The 20687-nt window shown below is 52.5% G+C and overlaps 1 protein-coding gene and 1 pseudogene across 1 annotated transcript in view; both read right to left on the bottom strand.

The window, feature by feature from the left end:
• Positions 1–213: 213 nt before the first annotated feature.
• Positions 214–7625, bottom strand: LOC119100817 (two pore potassium channel protein sup-9-like; annotated as a pseudogene).
• Positions 7626–9500: 1875 nt separating this feature from the next.
• The window catches only part of LOC119100635 (heterogeneous nuclear ribonucleoprotein R-like), a 46144-nt gene continuing 34957 nt past the window's right edge, over positions 9501–20687 (bottom strand). Inside the window, 15 exon segments of the mRNA XM_037223712.1 lie at positions 9501–10355; positions 10928–11090; positions 11455–11609; positions 12339–12433; positions 13061–13202; positions 15028–15078; positions 16487–16614; positions 16617–16653; positions 16656–16693; positions 17552–17665; positions 17668–17686; positions 18018–18134; positions 18136–18303; positions 18305–18351; positions 20352–20531. Coding sequence (XP_037079607.1) covers positions 13083–13202; positions 15028–15078; positions 16487–16614; positions 16617–16653; positions 16656–16693; positions 17552–17665; positions 17668–17686; positions 18018–18134; positions 18136–18303; positions 18305–18351; positions 20352–20531 — 1019 coding nt within the window. The 3' untranslated portion in view covers positions 9501–10355; positions 10928–11090; positions 11455–11609; positions 12339–12433; positions 13061–13082.

Genomic DNA, 20687 nt, shown 5'->3' on the forward strand with positions numbered 1-20687 from the left:
AAAGGTGAGGGACAGCCCATTTTTCAGCAGCGAGTTATCTCCATTTACCAGCGCGGGCTAACGCTGAACTCCACGAGACCTGGGGGGGGGGGGCGTGCCGCCACGTCCCCACATCCGCGCTCCGCCCGGCCGGACCGCCTCGCCACCCGGATTTGAGGCCCTGGCCTGCGCGGCTGACCGACGGCCCCGCCGCCGCTCCCGACTCCCGTGTCTGACCGGCAGCGGTCCCGACCCGGGCCCGGGGCGCGGCCGACCTCGGCCCGACGCTGGCTGGTTACACGGAGCCCCGCTTGGCGGCGCCACTGAGGCGGGGCCGGCAAGCGGTCAGCAGTTCCTCCACCGTCGGACTGGGCGTCTCCAGGGTGTCGGTCCTGGACAGCAGGCGGCGCGAGTGCCGCGACGAGCGGCTGCTGGTGCCTCGCCTGTGGGGAGGGAGGAGGGCGACATACGTCACGGGACGCCGCACGGACCGACAATGGCCCGGTGTCTTCCCGGCACATTACCGCGGCATTACCGGTGCATTACCGGTGTTTTACCGGCAGGCAACAGCGCGCGCACAGAACATTTCACGGAGCAATGGTGTCTCGCGATGCTGGCATGTGGTTCTTGGTGGGCAGTGGTGTTGCGGTTACCACATCCCTGTGGAGACGTTGATTAACGTCCCACTTTATTCAGTCCGGGCGCGCTATCGTTCAGATCTGGCGTAAACCAAGAACCATTACGATAAGAGATAGCCTCTGTGAAAGTAGCACGATGGGTGCGGTGCCCTTAATCAGCATCCCAGCGTTGAAGGGTGTCTAAGTCTGCTTGCAAGCAGCGTCCACCAATGAATGGCCGTCCCGGTCGTGACCGTGCCCCCGATTAAAAATAAGCTGTCGGAAGATTTGGGCACCGAGATCATCAGGAACTCGGGTGGACGGATGGACACCAGTCTAGCGCGGACAAAGCTCGGCTTCTGCTAGGATGAGTTCTCGTTTTGGTTGTTTTCGGTGTGAGTCCGGAATTTACGTGCTATCGGCGGTGCTGTCGCGGCCGGGCCACGAGCCGCAGCAGGATCGCCCGTATTGATTCGGTAAAGGCTGCGGGTAACGAGCAGCCGCGAACTTCCCCCAGGATCAAAATCGATAGCATTTCAGCAGGTCGGAAGCGTTATTTTTTCGCTCCGTTTTGTGCGGGGCGTTCTCCGAAACGATGGATTCCGTTTGAAAGGCTTCTGTGGATGTTGCTGCCGCGCAAAATTCGTTGCCTTTGTTTTTTCAACGCAAAAAGCGACACCTGAGTAACGTAACACGTATAGACCAGCATCTTGTCATTTCTCAGCTGTTCGCGTAGCGCCTTCAATCCTCGTGTTGCCTCTCGAACTGCTGCTGATCTTTGAATCCATCCACGTGATCAGTTATGGGTTGTTTCTGCTCCGCTTGTAGAGAGAGTGCGCGCTCGCCGTGACCGCCCTGTCCGGCGAGCCCGTGACTTGCGTCACCACTGATGTTGCCGGGCGCGCAGGCGGTTTAGCGGGGACGAGCCCGTGACAGCGGCAGCTCACCTGTTGCCCGGCAAGGGCAGCGGTGGCCAGCAGGACGCGCAGCGGCAGCTGCACACGCTGGTGACGTCACCGAGCGAGGCGCGGTGCTCGCGCGTCACCAGACTGGCGCCGCGGGCTGTGATGACGTCACCCTCGAGCTGCACCGTCTCCTGTGCCGCCTGCGGGACATGAGTGGCGTGATGGCGGCGGAGGGTGCTGGTCACGCAAGCCACAGGCGTGCAGGCGACCCGGAGGCGGCAGGTATAGCAAACTTGGCTGTAGGAACAGGAGCAAATAGAAGCTGACATGTTTACCCCGCTTGATTCTGGCAGTATGTGACTGCGTGATTGTGTGCTACACTATCCAATAGCGCGAGTAGACACTGCACTAAGTTTAGTTGGAACACGTGACGTTAACTGTTTTGAGTAACAGTTGTTTGCGTCCTTTTTCCGTGCTCCGCTTAGCGTAATTTTTTGGGCCAACAGCCCACCACAGGAAATTGCCTCTGTCTATTTATCAAGCAAAGCTAGGATAAACCCGAACGCCCTTGGGTTGGCGAGAACAAAGAACCCTAGAGCCCACGAAAAGACGACAGGCAAGCTCCTAAGCCGGAGGTATTATGCTTGCAGGCCGTAGGATGAAATCGATCCTGGGGGGACTGACGGGCGCCGCGGCCAAATTGGACCGGCGGCGGCGTGTGCTTTGGGCCGTGGTGCCTACATTTACACGCCACGTGAACTCTGGGAGCTCCGGGCGTTTCAGGGCTGCCTGCCTCACCTGCAGCGCTTCGGCCTCGTCACGCTTCTCGTCCTCCGTGTTCATGGTGACGAAGCGCAGCACGAGCAGGTTCAGACTGGCCGCCACCACCGCCAGTCCGAACAGGATGAACACGAGCGCGAACACCACGTAGTCAGGGCGCCGGTTGAGCGCGTTGTCCTGCTGCAGCGCCACCATGTCGCCGAAGCCGATGGTGGTGAGCGTGATGAAGCAGTAGTAACACCGAATCGAAGTAGGTCCAGCCCTCCTCGCGGCTGAAGGCGGCCGCGCCGCCCGTGATCACAAGCACACTGAGCGTGAACACGGCGCAGATGAGGTTCAGCTCGGACGCCTCCTGCGAGCTACACTTCAGCAGCCGCTTCACGCAGCGGATCACGATGGAGCTGGCGCGGTTGACGCGGTCGCCGATGCTCTGGAACATCACCAGGCCCAGCGGGATGCCGGCCAGCGCGTAGCACATGGTGAAGACTTTACCCGCCCACGGTTCGCGGCGTCGAGTGCCCGTATCCTGCGGTCACAGAGCGGGAGTCAGGGACGGGCCCCACCGGTCACAGAGCGGGAGTCAGGGACGGGCCCCGCCGGTCACAGAGCGGGAGTCAGGGACGGGGCGCTGCCGGCCACAGAGCGAGAGTCAGGGACGGGCGCTGCCGGCCACAGAGCGGGAGTCAGGGACGAGCGCTGCCGGTCACAGAACGGGAGTCAGGGACGGGCGCTGCCGGCCAGAGCAGGAGTCATAGACGTGCTCCGGCGGTCATAGGGCGGGAGTCAGAGACGGGCGCTGCCGGCCACAGAGCAGGAGTCATAGACGTGCTCCGGCGGTCATAGAGCGGGAGTCAGAGACGTGCTCCGGCGGTCATAGAGCGGGAGTCAGAGACGGGCTCCTGCGGTCACAGAGCGGGAGTCAGAGACGGGCGCTGCCGGCCACAGAGCAGGAGTCAGAGACGTGCTCCGGCGCTCATAGAGCGGGAGTCAGAGACGTGCTCCGGCGGTCATAGAGCGGGAGTCAGAGACGGGCTCCGGCGGTCATATAGCGGGAGTCAGAGACGGGCCCCACCGGGCACAGAGCGGGAGTCAGAGACGGACGCTGCCGGCCACAGAGCAGGAGTCAGAGACGTGCTCCGGCGGTCATAGAGCGGGAGTCAGAGACGGGCTCCGGCGGCCTTATAGCGGGAGTCAGGGACGGGCGCTGCCGGCCACAGAGCGGGAGTCAGAGACGGGCTCCGGCGGCCATAGAGCGGGAGTCAGAGACGGGGCGCTGCCGACCACAGAGCAGGAGTCAGAGACGTGCTCCGGCAGTCATAAAGCGGGAGTCAGAGACGTGCTACGGCGGTATAGAGCGGGAGTCAGAGACGGGCTCCGGCGGTCATAGAGCGGGAGTCAGAGACGGGCCCCACCGGGCACAGAGCGAGAGTCAGAGACGGGCGCTGCCGGCCACAGAGCAGGAGTCAGAGACGTGCTCCGGCGGTCATAGAGCGGGAGTCAGAGACGTGCTTCGGCGGTCATATAGCGGGAGTCAGGGACGGGCTCCGGTGGTCATATAGCAGGAGTCAGAGACGGGCCCAGCCGGTCATAGAGAGGGAGTCAGAGACGGGCCCCGCCGGCCACAGAGCGGGAATCGGGGCGAGCGGGACGGAACGGTCAGGCACGGGTTTCTGTTGGTCACAGAATGAGGCGAACCTGACCGGTCATGGAAAGGGACAGACGGATTCAGTTAACTGGGCAGAAAAACGCCAGAACGGATGCCTCGCACCGCACCACCTATCCGTTTCCAAACGCTTTGTAACAGTGCATGAACGCCGATGTCCACGCCTTGAATCAGATGATGAGCGAGATGATTTTCTACGGTTTGTTCGGTAAGGAGTAACGTTAACGTATGTAAACGAACATGCTGATGAACGAGGCGTGAACTTTTCAATGACGTGTCTACGGCGGCCAGACTCCCCATATCCTCCTTGGTTACGGACCATCGCGGGGAGTTGACAGTTCTCCGAGGTAAAACAAATGCTGCTCATTATCCCATCGGGACTGGACATTACTTTTGTGCCAATTCCCCTGCGTCGTTACCTATGGTGGTAAGCACCGTGATGGCGTAGTAGAAGGCTCCGGAGAACTTCCACTGGTTGCCGGCCCCGAACGGCGCCGACTTGGTGACCACCGTTTCCACGATCTGGTAGTCGTCGTCGGAGATGTTGTACTTACTCCTGATCATGTAGCTCATGTCTGTAGCACCGCACGCGGTCAGAGGAAAACACCGATCAATGGATCTGAGGGACACAGCCAGCGAGGGGGAGAGCGCGTGCCGTTGCATGTGGGCGAATGACGTTGTAAAATTGTTTGGTTTTATCTCATAGGCTGTTTGATTTTCAGACGGGCATCGTTGGCTTTAGCAAAGACAAACCCTGGTCGTGCGGCATGAATAGGGGCACTGGTCCAGTGGACACTTCCAACTACACGAGGGGAGACACCGCTACATTGCTCTCCAAAATACCTACCTGGTTAATATTCCACATGGTGGCGCCAACGCTGACCCCATAAGATCCTACCTGGGACGCGCGAAAGTTTTTCAAGGAACTTTTCATTATGATATCGTTATTATGTCGTTAGGATTGAGGATGATTAATACTTCCATGTTACTAACCGCCGGGTTAGCCCTGTCGTAACAACAAAAATATAGAAAGTACATGCTTCGTCCTCAGGCTGGTTTCCAGCATCCGGCCCCCTGGATTTGGTGATAGGTGCATTCGGGACCTCCGAGAAGAGGGAATCTGGTCCGCGTGACGAAGTACCATTAGACAGACGCCACGCTTGAGAGGACACGGAGGGGGGGGGGGAGACCCGGGAGTTGGCCAGTACTGTGAATTTACGTAGGAAGTTTAGAGGATGCACCTCGATAACTGGCAGGCGGTGGGTCAGCAAACTTCAATCGCACGTGTCAGCCGGCGGGCGGTGAGTCAGCAAGCTTCAGTCGCACATACATGTGATCTACCTTGAGCCGAACACACTTGAGTCCTTGACTCAGCGTTTTTGAAACCCATGTTTTTCGAGCTACTGTCAAAAAGCTGTCAGGCAGTAGGGGAGCGCGAAATGACCGAGACGCTGAGAAATATTGACGGGAGAGGGTGTCTGATTACCAATGTGGGCCAGACCGATGAGCATGTCGGGCCTCTTTTGACGAGGTGTGCGTGTCTCAGATGACATCTTTTGACGAGGTGTGCGTGTCTCAGGTGACAGTCTTGTCTGAAAGCATGCCAGGATTTTTTTTTATTCTAGATTTGTCATCCACAACATCTCCGCGGAACCGGATGGAGATCGGGGTCATACCCAGACAGTCTCGGACGGTAGAATCACAACGATGAACTCGGCTCCGCCTGTTTTCACTATGAAATTGTGGCAGTGGACTCAGGGATCTAGTGATTTCAGTCTGTTCCATAGCGGCAGGGCGCTGTTTCTGTGGAGATACGGTTGCGGAAACCATTTTGAGAGGGATGGGAACATCACGCATAATCTGATGGTTAACCAGGCGTACCTGTCTCTGCCTGCGTCACTGCTCCAAAGAAGAAATACGTAAATCGCATCTGATTGTACCGGTAAAATGAATCCACTTATTCATTGAGATGATTACCAAATTGGGTCTATGTAGCGGTTGCGCAAAATGACTCACTTTATCACACACATCTGAAAGATTGATTACTTCAAACGGGCTGCACGGTCGCATCAGTTTCAGGACAGACCCACCCTCGCATGGGCCACAAGTACTCGTAATTGGTAACAGGAAGCAATTTGGCCTTTCTTTTCCGGGGCGGCAGCCCACACGACGGTACTCACTGGTCAGCAGATGGAGCGTGCGCACCTCGTGCTCCGACTCGAGCGAGTCGAACACGGCCGCACCCACCAGCAGGTAGGTGAGCGTGCAGACGATCAGCGAGAGCGTGCGGATGTTCTGCTTCTTCATGGCATGCTGGCCGGGACCGGCCGGGCCCGCCGGGCGACGCCCGCTTCAGCCTGCAACACGCGTGGTGCGCCCTACCAGCGCGGCGTCGACCTGACGCCGCGGGGAGTGGCGCCGCCGCTGATGGGTTCCGCCGACGGGGGAGGGGGGGGGGGGGGGCGAGGGTCCCCGACTCTTGATGGATCGCCTGTCACGCTGACAGTGTGGTGTACAGAAAGGCGGCGCTCTACAGAACCCTCGATGCAACATTAACACGCAACTTAGTGTCTGGTTTGTTGTTTCGCGAGACAGGGTTCATTAACCCTCAGCTGCCCACTGAAACTGACCTCAAGAACAGGGCCTCACCAAGTACACTGAATGAGCTCGGAATTCTTACGCTAACAGTTATCGATCCTCAATATGTCAGGGGTGTCTACTGACTAACGACGCTATCAAGCAAACATGGCTCATGCTGTCAATTCTCGGCGTTTCAAGCTGTGCAAGTGTCTTATAATGATCATGATGTAGAATGATTACGAGTCATCATGGTATAATTCGTCATCAAAGCACAACTTGAAACGTGGATTGCTGACAATATGACGAGTTGTCGTTTAACTCGTACCTTCTGTCACATCGGAAGTCGACAACAGTCGAGATGAGAATTCTGAACCCATGATGTCGAAACCAGAGCAATGCCTTCCTAGCTTATATCAAGCACCTACATGTTGATTCCCATTAGACCACACTAGGGACCGCGCGAGGGGTGATGTAAATGGATCAAAGAGGTGAGATGCAGAATGCACATATTTCAATGGCAGAATCAGGCCACAAATGGGGTGCTGCTTCCGTCGGATAGGTACTCGCCGCCCCAAGGCTTTCACTTCGGTGTGCCGCTGAGCATCTCGATTCCGAAACCGAGTGACGACGTGCGTGAAATGACATCACGGCATACGCACATCCGAATGGAAAGGCTCGCACAACTTCCGCGGAGGTTTACGCGTGGCCTGATTTCCGCGGAAGGCGCGCGGAAGGCACGCATCGACTTTACGCGGAAGGCATGCATTGGCCTGACGCGAAATGCGCGCGTTGACTTTACATGGAAGGCAAGCACAGACTTAACGCGAAAGGCGCACGTCGACTACGCGGAAGGCACGCAGTGACTGAACGCGAGTGTTGACTGACGCCCGCAGTCCGCACACTTGGATCCTCCCAGTCGGACTGCCTGCGCCGACCCGTGCTTAGCTACTCACGGCTCTGGTTTGCGCTGACAGACGGGCGTTAGTCCGACCCTCCGCCGCCGTCTGCCCACTGTGCCCGGGCGGGGCGTCCGGTACGCTGGCGGCCTCGTGCTCAGTCTGCCAGTCTGTCCGCTGCAGCTGGCCGGTACCCCGCTCTCGTGCCTAGCCAACCACGGTCTGCCCGCTGTGGCCAGGCCACGGCCCCCTACGGTCTCGTGGCGTCGGAAGGGCGCAGGCGCACCCTTATCAGATCGATACGCACGGCGGCATTGGACGCTGCCGATGTCTGGCAGAGCACCACATGAATTTCTGAACAGAAAACATCCTAGGCCCGTTGTTATTCAACTCGAGGATGTTCGCTGTGGTGGTGGGGACGATTTGCTTCGAGGAAGCGGCTGTTTGTTCACATTGAAAGAACGCGTCCAAACGTAACTACTTCACGTTATTCCGAAGATATCAGGAGCGACTGGAAAGCGTTTCTCGTCCCGGTGAAAGAGGAATCAGAGGCACAAGTCCAGTCAGGATTGCGCGCAGGGGGGATGAAATTGGGGTCCAGGGTTTCCTTTCAGACTAGAGGGTCCCTTCAATCATCGCTTAGTGGCTCTATTTTTGAATCCGGGAACGTTTTAGGCTCGGGATGCTGGTTATGCTTTACGGCCTGTTTGGACGATTTACGCGTCCTACGGGCGCTCGAACCACCGACAACTGGGACCTTCCGCTCTAGGCAGCGCCAGGCACCAGCAGAAAACAGCGCATGGGCCAGGGCCTGTCCGTTGGCTGCGTCTCAACGACCAGAGGAAAAGGTAAGGAAAGCGGCAGATAATGCGATAAGAAAGGGTTAGGGTGTGACCATCCCGAGGCTGTTGGAAAGGGGCGGAAAATGAAACGTCGTGGGGGGGGGGGGGGCGGGGCCGGGACTTCTGGGCCGATGACGACAGCCCAGGATAGCAGTCAGTTCCTCACCGGAGCTGTTGGCTATTGTACGCTGGGAGACTGAACAAGGACGGCGAACCGATCGATGCCGAGTGAGATAAGCCATTGCCAAAATGCATAGCTGTCAGCCCTGATACAGACTCAAATGGCTATCTCGGTTTATGGTACGTTGACGATCACCGCTTTACGCCCCCACCACCACCACCGCTCCCCTCATTCACTACTCTGACATTAGTACGATTGTCAAACCCAGCACGCGAGCAGACAACAAACGCTGAACGGCGCGTCGCAGTCTCCTCTTCTGCGCGAGATCGATACGGGGCTGCTGCGTCCCACCACGCTAATGCGCCTGAGCTGTCACTGCACTTCGTCGGGGGCGGGCGTCAGGCAGGAGCATCCCGAGCTAGGCTCATAACCAAGTGAGTCATTATTGCCGGACTGCCACCGTCCCCGTACCCACTAATCGGCGCGACCAACAGTGCACCCCCGCCATCTGACGCGGAGCGCCCACATTGCCTGGGTGATTTACCGGGCGTCCCGAGCCCTCCATGGCTTGCTTGACGAGGCTCAGGATATTACCCGCCACGCCGACCGATGCGTCTCTCACGTCCGTATGAAAACGTGACACAAATACAAATTGAATTAAGTGTGAAACGACACAAATTGCACATTGCACGGATGGGTTTGCATTCTTTCCTGAATAACAGACCCCGTACCGGAAATTGCTGGCGCCTGCGTTTTTGCGATAACGCACTAGACGTGTGGCATCCCGTCACCATCTTCATACAAATTTGATGGACGGGCACCCACCAGAGCGACGGCGCACTCACAACTGCTTACCCGACACCAGGCCTGAAGTGAGGATACTTATTACACTACGATACTCATATTCATACTTCATCTCGTTCTGCACTAGGCACTCTCAGTTACAACTCCATCTCATCACATGCCAGCAGGAAACCAGCTGTCTCGCTACGATCCGCAGCCCTTTCTTCCCTGCGTAACCACGAAGCTCGGCAATTGGGAGCCCACAGCGCGAAGAGCGTCCTCGGCGTTCATGGAAGGCAGATGACGCTTGGCAAACTGCAACCGACACAAACAACACCGTGTGCCCGATGTATTCTCTCCCATATGAAAGAAATAGTTCTCGGTGTCGATAACGTTCTAAAGGTAAAAATCGCATCTGTAGCCAGCGGCAGAGTCCGGAAAGAGAAACCAGGCCAAAAAAGACGTCTCGAATCAATCAGCTAGCGGCCGCAAGACACCACGTAAGCGACAAGTATAGTAAAGGGCACTGAGCACGCATACACATTATGTACAGTTCAAATGCATGACGGTTGGACAGCGCACGGCAACACAGCACACGTGAAACAATATCGCAGCTGAAGCGCGATGGACGCCAACAAGAACCAAAATCCCGTTGTTTCCACGACTGCACTACCTAGAAATGGGGATTCCTTTCTTCAGAACAACAAACCCAGTACAGGAGCCTGCTTCAGTGAGCGCTTTTTGAAGTGAAAATGTTCTGACGTTTATACCAAATGGCGATCACTTAAGATGATCCGGCCTAGAGATGGAATGGCCACTCTGTCGATGGACAGTCTCAATGCTTGGTTTCCGGTCGCCGGTCTCCCCGACCAGGACGCCGTCTTCTGTTGTCACTTCGTTCACTCGCTTGAGATCTGGTCGCACGAACCCTGAGCTGAGCCGGCTCGCTGCTCACTGTTGATGTCCGATGACGCCGACCTCGAGGCGGAAGTGACGAACTCCGCGAGCACACTGCCCCGCTACCAATGCTCGCCGTACGAGTCCATGTAGAACTCGTGATTGCCGCGGCCCCGGTAGCCGTTGTTGTGCAGTGGCTGCTGCGGTATGGGATTGCTTCCCCAGTTGCTGTTTGGTTGGCGCCGTTTATACTCCCCCTGGATTTGATGTCCTCCATCGAACTTCCTCTTACCTGAAAGTCAATCAAAAGCTTGACTCATCGCTCATGCAGGTTTCAACTAACGCACAATGGATTATGGCCTGGAAACTAGATGCCCCTGCTGCCAATTGCTTACTGAGGCTTACAGCAAGCCGATTGCTGGGGCCGCACACATGTACAGTTTGTAAGGTGAAATGAACATCACCTAAGGCCCAAGTCCATAACGCAAATACTTTGTGACTGAGCTTCAATCCATACAGAACCGAGGCAGCAGTAATATACTCCTTTCTCGGATAAAAAACGAGAATGGGGATAAAGATGGGTTGCTATTTTGGCAACACACTTTTATCGAAACAAAAGCAGAAGTGAATTCAACACATTTTGGACATCAATTTTGGACGTAGTTTTTATTCATTTTTGCTTTGGTTCGACAAAAGCGCTACTGAAATATCAACTCATCTATATCTTCATTCTCCTGGTTTGTTCACCGAGGAATAAGGCTATTACAATTGTCTTCTATGTGAATAATGCTTCCCGCAAATGCACTCCACAGCTCACATACGGAACTAACTTTGAACGGCGCGACCTGAATGTATGTTGCTAACCTGGTAAGCCTGCTCCCCTGGCGACCCCTCTGCCCACCCCACGGCGCATGCCCCTGGCCATTCCACGACCAGTTGCTGTACCCCTGGCCATAGGAGTCCCACGAAGCGGCACCGGGCCACCGCCGCGCCCACGAGGCCCCATAACCCCACGGGAACGGCCAGCCTGAAAACAGAAGCGGGTCACTTAGCGGCAGGTTTTTGGAGCGGTCATGCGACCACCACAGCCGTTGCCACGTGAGCCTTTGCTGTAGAGGTCGGGGACCAGGAAACGGAAAGGGCACCATGACTGGCGATGACAATTTTCTTACCATTTTGACAGCTTCGGGTTCACAACTAAACCAAGACTCAAACATGGCTACGAACACTAACATGCTTTTACCGATGCAACGCTCGCGAATATTTCGATCAAGGACAAAATATCAAAAAATGTATATGTAGCTAATACAGACACCATGTATCTAATACTACACATTTTGCAGCAATTTAGGATCAATTTAGTAACAGGCCAAAAATTAAAGAGCACCCACCATTGGAGGTTTGCCCCTTCCACGGGGAGCCGGAGAGCTTGCCGGATAATCGTAATAATAATCGTCGTTAGAGTACTCGTCGTAATATGGATCGCTGTAGCCACCTCGATAATCTCCATATCCGTACATGTCGTAATCGTAATCATAATCGACATCTAGAAAGACCAATAGCAAATGTTACCACCTGCGTGCCACATACGAAACAGGCATAAATTTTGTTCCACATGTTCATAATGGAGCAAAACGCATCGATTTTGTCAATCAGTCACACGAAGGAAAAGAGAGGTCCAGAAAAAGCCAGTCATAGTGTGAGCGACATTAAGAGAGGAAAGTATAAATTCTCACCAAGTAGCGATACGTAGATGGTAGGATCCAGGGGAAATGGAGAAGTGTTTCAGAAGTTGTGATTCGGCTGGCAGGATTCATGATGGACAAGGTAAACCATCGGACACGATATTGTGACATTTATTGCACCACTTGAACTTAAATCATCACAAGTATCCAGAACACAAATTCGACCGTTTTGTACAGTAAATTCAATGCACAATACACATGCTTCACAATGTCATGTGGTTATTCAGCCTCGCCAGAACCATTACATAAACGGTAGCATTCCAACAGTTTGAAAGACCCCGGTGACGCAAACACCGCGCATACAGCACACGTCGAATTAATAACACCTCTGCATTCACAGGATCGGTTCACAAAGGATGTCAATGACGAGCATTGGATCGATTCACAGGATACCACCGGACGTTATTCATGCCAGCAGTTGTCCGTGTCGCGTCACTGGAGTACATTGGACCCATACACAGGGGTTATCGCCGTTGATTGTTAGTAATACCAGTAGTTTTCCGCGTAGCAGTCATATCCAGAGAACTTACCGTAGTCTCCACGGCCCATCGGTGGCCGGCCACCACCCATACCACGCGCATAGCCACGGTGGCCTCCACCGAAGCCCGGTGCAAACATCGGGAACCTTGAAGGAAAACCCCATCACGGTTAATTGCTGAACTGTAGCACGGTCAGCTAAAACCAACCTTACGGCAGGTGCTCCCAAAATACCGTTGGGGTTCAAAGTCCTCTAGAACAATGTCATCCTCGCCTCATGCAACAGACGTTCAACCCTTTTCGAGGACAGCGGGAATGTGGCAAGCCAGCTCATCCAACCGACAGCCCTTTGCCAATAGCTTTTAAATCTCGATATATTACTCTGAGCAGACAAAGGCGCTGTGAACTGCGCTGTGGACCGCACAGTGACCGGGGCTGTGAATTGCACCAAATGATCTCCACGGTGGCTACTTTCAATTCAAAAGTCCATGCAAATGTGGAGTGCTCCCTTTAAACATTATATAAAATATCATGTAAGGCTGTTCTGGTTCAAATTCACTGGGATCCCGAGGCACAGACAGCAAGCAGACAGCTGGCACTAGTGTGCATCTTTCACTTTAACTTCATCGACGACACAAATGTACCAACCAGCCGCACAGCCAGTCAGAGTGCCGTAAACGGAGTGCTCGACGGAACAATGCCAACGCCGGTACTTAACGTTACCGGACGCAGACCATCCCGATGCAAGAGCAGATCCCAGAACATTTCAGCTCACCCTCGCTGAGACATCATGTTCATCATTCTCTTCTCCCGGTTCCGGAGCATTTCTTCCTTTTCTTCTTGTCAGACGGTGGCTTCGCCAGCGACACATCGATAGTTGACCCGCACAGCTCCGACTGGTTCAGACTCTCCATTGCCTGCGAGGCAACAGAAGTGGACCCACTGTAACAGGCCTATTCATTTACGTTGAGGAGAGGCCTCACGCGAATTCCCCGCTCATATCTTTTACCGGAAACATATTCTGCTGAAAAATTAAGCGTTACACAACGAACCTAAGCAAGTAGCTGACTTGTACGACCATAAAACAGTCCAGCATTACGTGAAAGGCAAACTACGTAGTTCAAAATGACGTAGGGAATGGTGGCCCAACACAAATACATTTATAGGGCGTGGTTCACAGGGTCTGTCTTCGCAGCCTCCGTCATAAAGTACTACTTGAAGCGATAGCGTGTTCACCGAATTCGTCCCACAGTAGTTGGCATGAGTGTTGCGGCCAGTAGTTGTTTATAAGAGCTTCTCTGGCACGCAGCCCTCCTATATGGAGCCATACAAGCATCCGCTCGCGTTATTTGGATGGAGGAAACACCCTGAATCATACCGGGTTATCATCTACATGAAAGTTATGGAATAGTGATAAATACGGTCTCAGCCTCATATACCCAGAAGACTAAAAAAAAAAAAAAACTGAAAACTCATATTTTTGCACGCCTTGTACCGGCGCGCACCTTTCCTCCTTGCTGTTCAGTCGCTGTCACCGACCACAAATATGTGCGCGGCTCAGCTGCCCGCCACAAGGTAACGGCCACGGGACCGTTTCCCGGGATCCTCCATGATTCTATGGCGACTAGCTTCACATGGCCTGTTTGTCAAACTCTATTGACAGGCCCAGCGACTTACGTTACAACTGAGAACACCAGAGTTATCACTTTGCACACCTGAGCACGTTAATTTTGCGCTATTTTTACGTTAGGTGCCTGAGGAAAATATCACGTCTTCCTTCCACATCACTGTAAACGGGCATATCAATCATTACCTGTTTCCTATCTCCTTTGAAAGGAAACGACCTGTTCGCCTTCCATAAAAAGCATCGCATCAAATGGATACGCAGGTGCGCGCGGAGCACGCAGGTGATAGGCGAATGAAGCAAACATCCGTCCACGGGGAACAGCTATAGCAGTGAAATAAGATGAGCCGTCAGCTTCTTAAATCGCAGGATTAGACAAGCGGTACAAAATGAGGACTACTCACGGCAGCCCTACGTATCTTACGTAATAGTGCTCGACATTCTTGCCCCAACTTTCATAAATATTACAAGGAAGCAAGTTAAACTAGAAATGAAGTTTGGAACGCATCCAACAGTCGACTTTTTGGCTCCGACTTGCTACTAGAGTGCAGTCATGGAAACAGAAGCTGTGGAACAAACTTGATCCGACACGGTACCATGAATCAAATTACAACAGTCCAATGTGGTTCGACTTGTGGTCGGGCCAGTATTTAGCCGAAGTGGTACGTCCTACAACCGCTCGATGGGCGGCTGGCGAGGTCGGCAAGCATCTGATCACAGAGTAAAAGCAGTCTTTCCGGGGACGGGCCGGGTCGACTGACATGTTGGTAACCGCGAAAGGTTCAGGACGGATGCAACCAGAAATGCCTTCATTTTGGACCTCTCCATTTGCCGGCATCCTTCACGCTTTTCTAGTGATGTACTTAAGGCTTACGCAAACGCAGAGGTCCTGCAAAATGCGAGTCCGCTGCAACGGCATCTATATTATGGATATGACATTTAATACGAGGCGTTAGACCCGTTTGGAGGTTTTACTGCCACGCTGCTGGAGTGTTTTGTTTCTTTTTCGAAGAACATGCGTTAAATTGCTGCCTAGAAAAAGAGAAACTTGTAGTCTTCCGGACACAAGAAACCCAAAGAAGCAGCATGCGCCAATCCGCCCCACTAGCTGGACCAACCTTCAACGCGTTCTCCCTTTCTTCGAAGTGGATGAATGCGTAGTCCTTGATCTTTTTTCAACCGTTTCAATCTTCCCATGTGCTTCAAAAGCCTCCTTCAGCTTCTCCTCCGTGCACTCTTGGGTGAGGTTTCTAGCATACAGGAACCTTGACCTGGGGAAATACATACCGGACTCAACTATTGGTGTCATTGAGAAAACAGATACAATCATCATAACTGACAGAGCACAACGCTCTGCTGTCCTCCCACTGGACAGCACTGGCTCTGCATGGCACGCGAAAAAGAAATATTTGACCCGATCCGCATGACATGTAAAAAGAACTGTTCGACTGGCTCCGCATGCCACGCAAAAAAAGACATATATGATCATCACACAAGAGCAAACCCATTCTGTAGTCCTGACTACAGCTGTAGTTAGAACATGCTTGATATGCTGTGGACCGGCATTCCTTTCAAGTCCAGCCCCAAACGACAGCACCTGTCACGTGGATACATGTCTTCGAGTGTCGTACAGTAGTGGTATTCATAATAATCGCCGCGGTATCTATAATCATCGCCGGATAATGCCTGAGCAAGAGCTGTGCAACAAATTCTATGTGCACATCACAACAGAAATTTTTTTAAAAAATGTTTGAACCACTGGCAGTTCCATACATATCTTAAGTCCTCAAAAATATGAAAGGAAATGGCCAGCAAAAACCTTACACTAAGACCGATTCCAACTACTCATGGTCAGGTGAACACGTACCACCCGTTTGTAACCACTTTTCTTAATTTTAATTGTTCGCCGTGGCACCTTCAAACTGACTTCACAGCAAAGCAAGGCAAGCAGCTTGTAGCATGTAACCAGAACTGATCATCAAAGTTGTGCCACCCAATGTTCAATGGATGATTGTGCATGCGCTTATCTATACACGAATGTAGAGGGTTTCGCGTGCGCCACACCATGCTACTGCATGGCCGCCCCGAGCCCAGGTTGAGCCCCGTAACCTAGCTGCCAGCTGACACGCCGGTCAATCCAGTCACACAGGACGCCCTCCGCGGGAACTCGTACCCAGCGCTGCTGGAAAATCGGTCCAGCGTATTCTCTACAGATCAAGGGTGGTAAATGCTGTAACCATCCCAATACCGTGCTATTCAGTGCTTGCAAGCGCGTTGGCTAAGAGGCCATTCTACCCCTTACTGACAATGAACTCCATCCTACTAAGCCAATACTATTGGTATCTCTACAAAGCATGTATGCAAAATCACTCGTCTCCACCGTCGGGTTGCCAACATATATCGCCAACGCTAAATAGGCGCTGGGAATGACGGTACGCGAGTGCCGCCGCGCTAGTTCCGACATTAACACGACAAAGGTGCGTGCCAGTAAGGGAAACCGCTAATTGCAGGGCAGCGGCGAGAAATCAGAACAGGTTCAATGACAATTACGTTTAAACTATCCGACGCCAGACGTACCTTGGCCATGGTCTCCTTGTCCGGCTCCTCCTGGGGGTCAGCCCAGTCAACGATCACGTCACAGCTTCCAGACCCTTTGATTCTTCCACTCCCCAGACGACGTTTGGCCAGAGAGGCCGCCTTGTGGTCTCATACTCCAGGAAACAGAACCCCCGGTTTTTCTCTTGTCATCAGGAGAGCTGTAGATGATGACATCCACCAGGCCCTCTGAGGTAACACAATTGTCCAATCAGTTAGATGATGCTCCAGCTGCAGCAAGCAGTTCTAAATACCATTCCCGGATGTCAGCATTTTTCACAAATACTAGTCACGGTACATGCGAATCAGACCACAACGACATTGCGCCTTAGCACCTTGTGGCTCATGAAACAAGTATCCGCGCCTGTATTACAACTGATGGTGCCACAAGCCTGCATTATGTTGTTAATTAGCGCAGCTCGCCGCCATGAAAGTACGACGCCAGCACAGGTAGCACTGAGGAAAACAGAATTATTGACCAACCTTAATTGATATTGGTTTACCACAGCAAGTGGCCATGAGTCAGGGGACACATCAGTGATGGGCTGGGACATTAACACCTACTAAAACAATTTCATAACAGGGTGATCTGCCAAATATGCTTCTTTAGACAGCAAGGGACTGAACAGAATGGGGAAGGCAGTCATGTACATTGTTTCCCTAATCTACCATTACCGGAAAGTCCCATTTACAGTAACGGGCGTGCAAGCCGCTGAATTACGTCAATGTGACGTTTACATAAGCACTGACTTCAATCCCCCACAAAAAATCGAAAAATCGCCTTCAACACCTCACGGCATTGCATCGTAGTTTGTCAACCCGGTCTACGACGAGCGAAGAATTGGACGGATTTACATTCGGGGGTACAACGCATTCGGGGTCACACGGCACCGTTCCGTCACATCACACGTTCCAGTCGTATTAATATGCCCTGTGAGCGCGGGCGGGGAAAGAAGCACACCAGGGAGCGCATTGCTTATCAGTGCTGTAAATGAAACCAAACTCAATTTCGTGAACGGAAACAAAGCAATCCCTAAATAAATTTACCTGTGTGTTTGCCAAACTCTTCCAGGATCTCCTCTTTGCCCTTAGATTTAGGAATGTTTCCCACGAAAAGGCGCAGATTGGGTACACTGATATTGACTTTGAGTGTCTTCCCCTTTTGATCTCGTAATTGTCGAGCTGTGGAACGAGAAATGCCGAAAAAATTAATAGAAACACGCAGCAACCTCACCACAAATAGCAACCTCAACAAAATTTTCTGTGCAGATCACAAACAGCATTGACACGCAAATTTTCCACCTTGATTACCAGCCACTGCGGCAAAGAGAAGATCTGGCACAAAAACCAATCCAGTATAAAACGAAACCAACATGACCTGAGGTTTTCTATACATTGCCAACAGTAGCACATTTGAAGCATACTAATTGAATCCAATCTCCTGGATTGAAACTGCATACCCATCCTGGGCCATACATCTCCTCTCATGCACCCAAAAGTGCATTGTACATACCTGTTTCACAGCCTCCCTTGCACCTTCTTCGTTGGTGAATGTAACGAAGGCATAGCCTCTGTTCTGGCCGCTCATCGGATCCATCATCAGTCTGAGGTCCCAGATATCTCCGCACTTACTCGAAGAGTGGAATGAGCTCGTCTTCAAACAGCTCCTTGGGGATCTTTCCAACAAATGCCTCACAACCGGAGCCTGGCTGCTTCCCCTCCCAGTTTGGTGGGGGACCCCCATACTTCCTCTGGCCAGTAGTGACATCCAGGGTAAAGCCAGTGCGATCGAGAATCGCCCTTGATCTTGTCTTCATCTGGGCCATGAGTGGCAGGGTAGGCTGGGCCTGCAACAAAACATAACAATCACAGAAACTAAACCCCCTCTGGAGCATGACCTGACAGCAAGCAGTAACGACGATCATACCGAATACCTGACTTTCAGCGACACGCACCAGCTCAGACTCATGGTGCATGGTGGCTATTGTAAAATTCAACAAAATATGTGGACAATGCTGATTTGAGCAGTTCACTGTTATGTGGCACCGCACGCCACGATGCCTAAGTTTGACTGTAAATCAAGGTCGGGGTTTTTCAAACCTACGTGTTTTTTTTTTAACCTACACACTATCAAAGCCGACAGTGGAAGTACACAGTCACCCGAAGAAGGTTGCATTTTATCCTGGCACCACCTGTTGAAAACGTGAGTCTGACCTTATGTTAGCCAGGCCGCGGATCCCCGCATGGAGCGACAGTATGCTCCCAGCGCATAACTTGCAAGACATGACATTTGGAAAACTCAATCTTTCACCTCAATCTCAACTTTTCCGACACCCCGTTTGGTATTCGATGCGACGGAGTTCCGGAGGGCTGAAGCCCTTACACCATTCAGCCTCCGCCAGTCCGCAAAACGCTCGGCAAACGGGCGCGACACGAGTGTCCGGAGTCATAATACAAACAACGTGCAGAACGTGGTGAACCTCCCCACCAACCATATCCTGACATTACCCATTAACTGCGTTCTATATCAGTGCAGCTGCCATTCTGGTTAGGGTCTTAATATGTAATGATCTGGTGACCACGATGTTATGTTCATGACCTCTCACGTAGCAGGCGAGGGCTATATCATGGAGATGTTCATGCAGCTGTATGTGCTGCACATCAAGATCAAATACATGAAAATGTGCTAAAAAATCGATGTGACTACAATAAGTAATACTATCATGCAAGCAGGTGCCTGGTTGAATATCCTTTGCTTGGGTGGAGGGACGTCATTCCCCCCCCCCCCCCCCCCACCTAAAACACGAGAGTGATACAACTAATTCACAGGGTTGAGGTTGGCATCCAGGTGGACTTATCTGAGTCAAAATTTCGGATTTCTAGTCATGACATCACCATAAAAAAGGTCAAACAATGTCAAATTCCAAATTGGTCCATAGTGCCCCCAGCCTCATGCATCTGCCCAGAATCTAGAAACCGTCTCCTAAGCAAAAGGTCACTGGTGTTCATTTCAGTGACCTTAAGGTCATGGCAGCCAAAATCCTGCAAATTGGTTTGATTTCTGCATTTCAATAGGCATCAAGAACTATGCCAGGTGATACTCCCAACAATACATGTTGGCCCAGGTCATTTTAGGTCAGTCATCTATTCTTACCATAAAGAAGTCTGTGGAATCTGGACTGCTGCAGTCTGTCCATTAATAAATTAAAATGAGCCACAGAAATTACCCCTGCGCTGCAAGCTCCGGAGAAAAAGCCAGGCATGTTCACTTTTCAGTCTGACATTCATACATCACCCCAGGTCATTGCTCTATGGCCTTGGACACTATCTCACAGATGTGTAGCTCAGCCTAACACTCCATTGTTGCATCTGATTGGACCGCCACCAAATCTCATGGTGACATCTGATGTCCCAAGGACCACCTGGTTTTCTTCTTTTAAAATTTAATCCAACCCTTTTGAGTGGATGGATTCCTGGAATCAGAGCTCACGCTAGGCAGTGCCTGTTGTGTCAGCCCTGACCCCCCACCATCCGACCAAGCAGTTCCGTGTCAACCGCAGAACTCACATGGCGAAAGCCTAATGTGCTGCAACACTCGGCACCCATCCCGTCCTGCCCTACGCCGTCATCTGACCTTTATCACGGCCGCTGCCACCAGCCAGCTGCCACCAGCCACACTGTCGCAGGAAAATAGTGAGCGCCTAAAGCAAGCTTGAACTCACCCTGCAGCGGTGGGTGAATTGGAAGGTTGGCATTCTCACAAACTGAGCCATCAGAACAACAGACATTGTGTGTTTTATCAATGATATTCTCAATAATGGTTTTACCCATCCTTATATGAACTAACCTTGTGCCTTGCTCTTTTGTCGATAGGTCTTCATTACCCCGCAGAGATAAGCAGATTTGTTGGACACATGCTCCAGGTTTGAGTCCATGAACTGCTTCAGAACAGTCAATGCTCCATCCACTGGAAACTCCTTGAGTGCATCCAGTGCACGGTCATCAAGGTCAGCATGGATAAGTTTCTCTGAAATTGAACACCAAGTAAGTTGTCAGCCATTACATTGTCAGAACACAGCAAGACCATTTGTGGACATGGCAGAAGATGGTGGGAGCAGGAAGCACGTGTCTACACCATTTGCGAACATTGTGGCATACTTGTGTGGTTTGACCTTCACTACTT

This window comes from Pollicipes pollicipes, unplaced genomic scaffold (genome assembly GCF_011947565.3).
Source record: "Pollicipes pollicipes isolate AB1234 unplaced genomic scaffold, Ppol_2.1 Scaffold_4881;HRSCAF=5763_pilon_pilon_pilon, whole genome shotgun sequence".
NCBI lineage: Eukaryota > Metazoa > Arthropoda > Thecostraca > Pollicipedomorpha > Pollicipedidae > Pollicipes > Pollicipes pollicipes.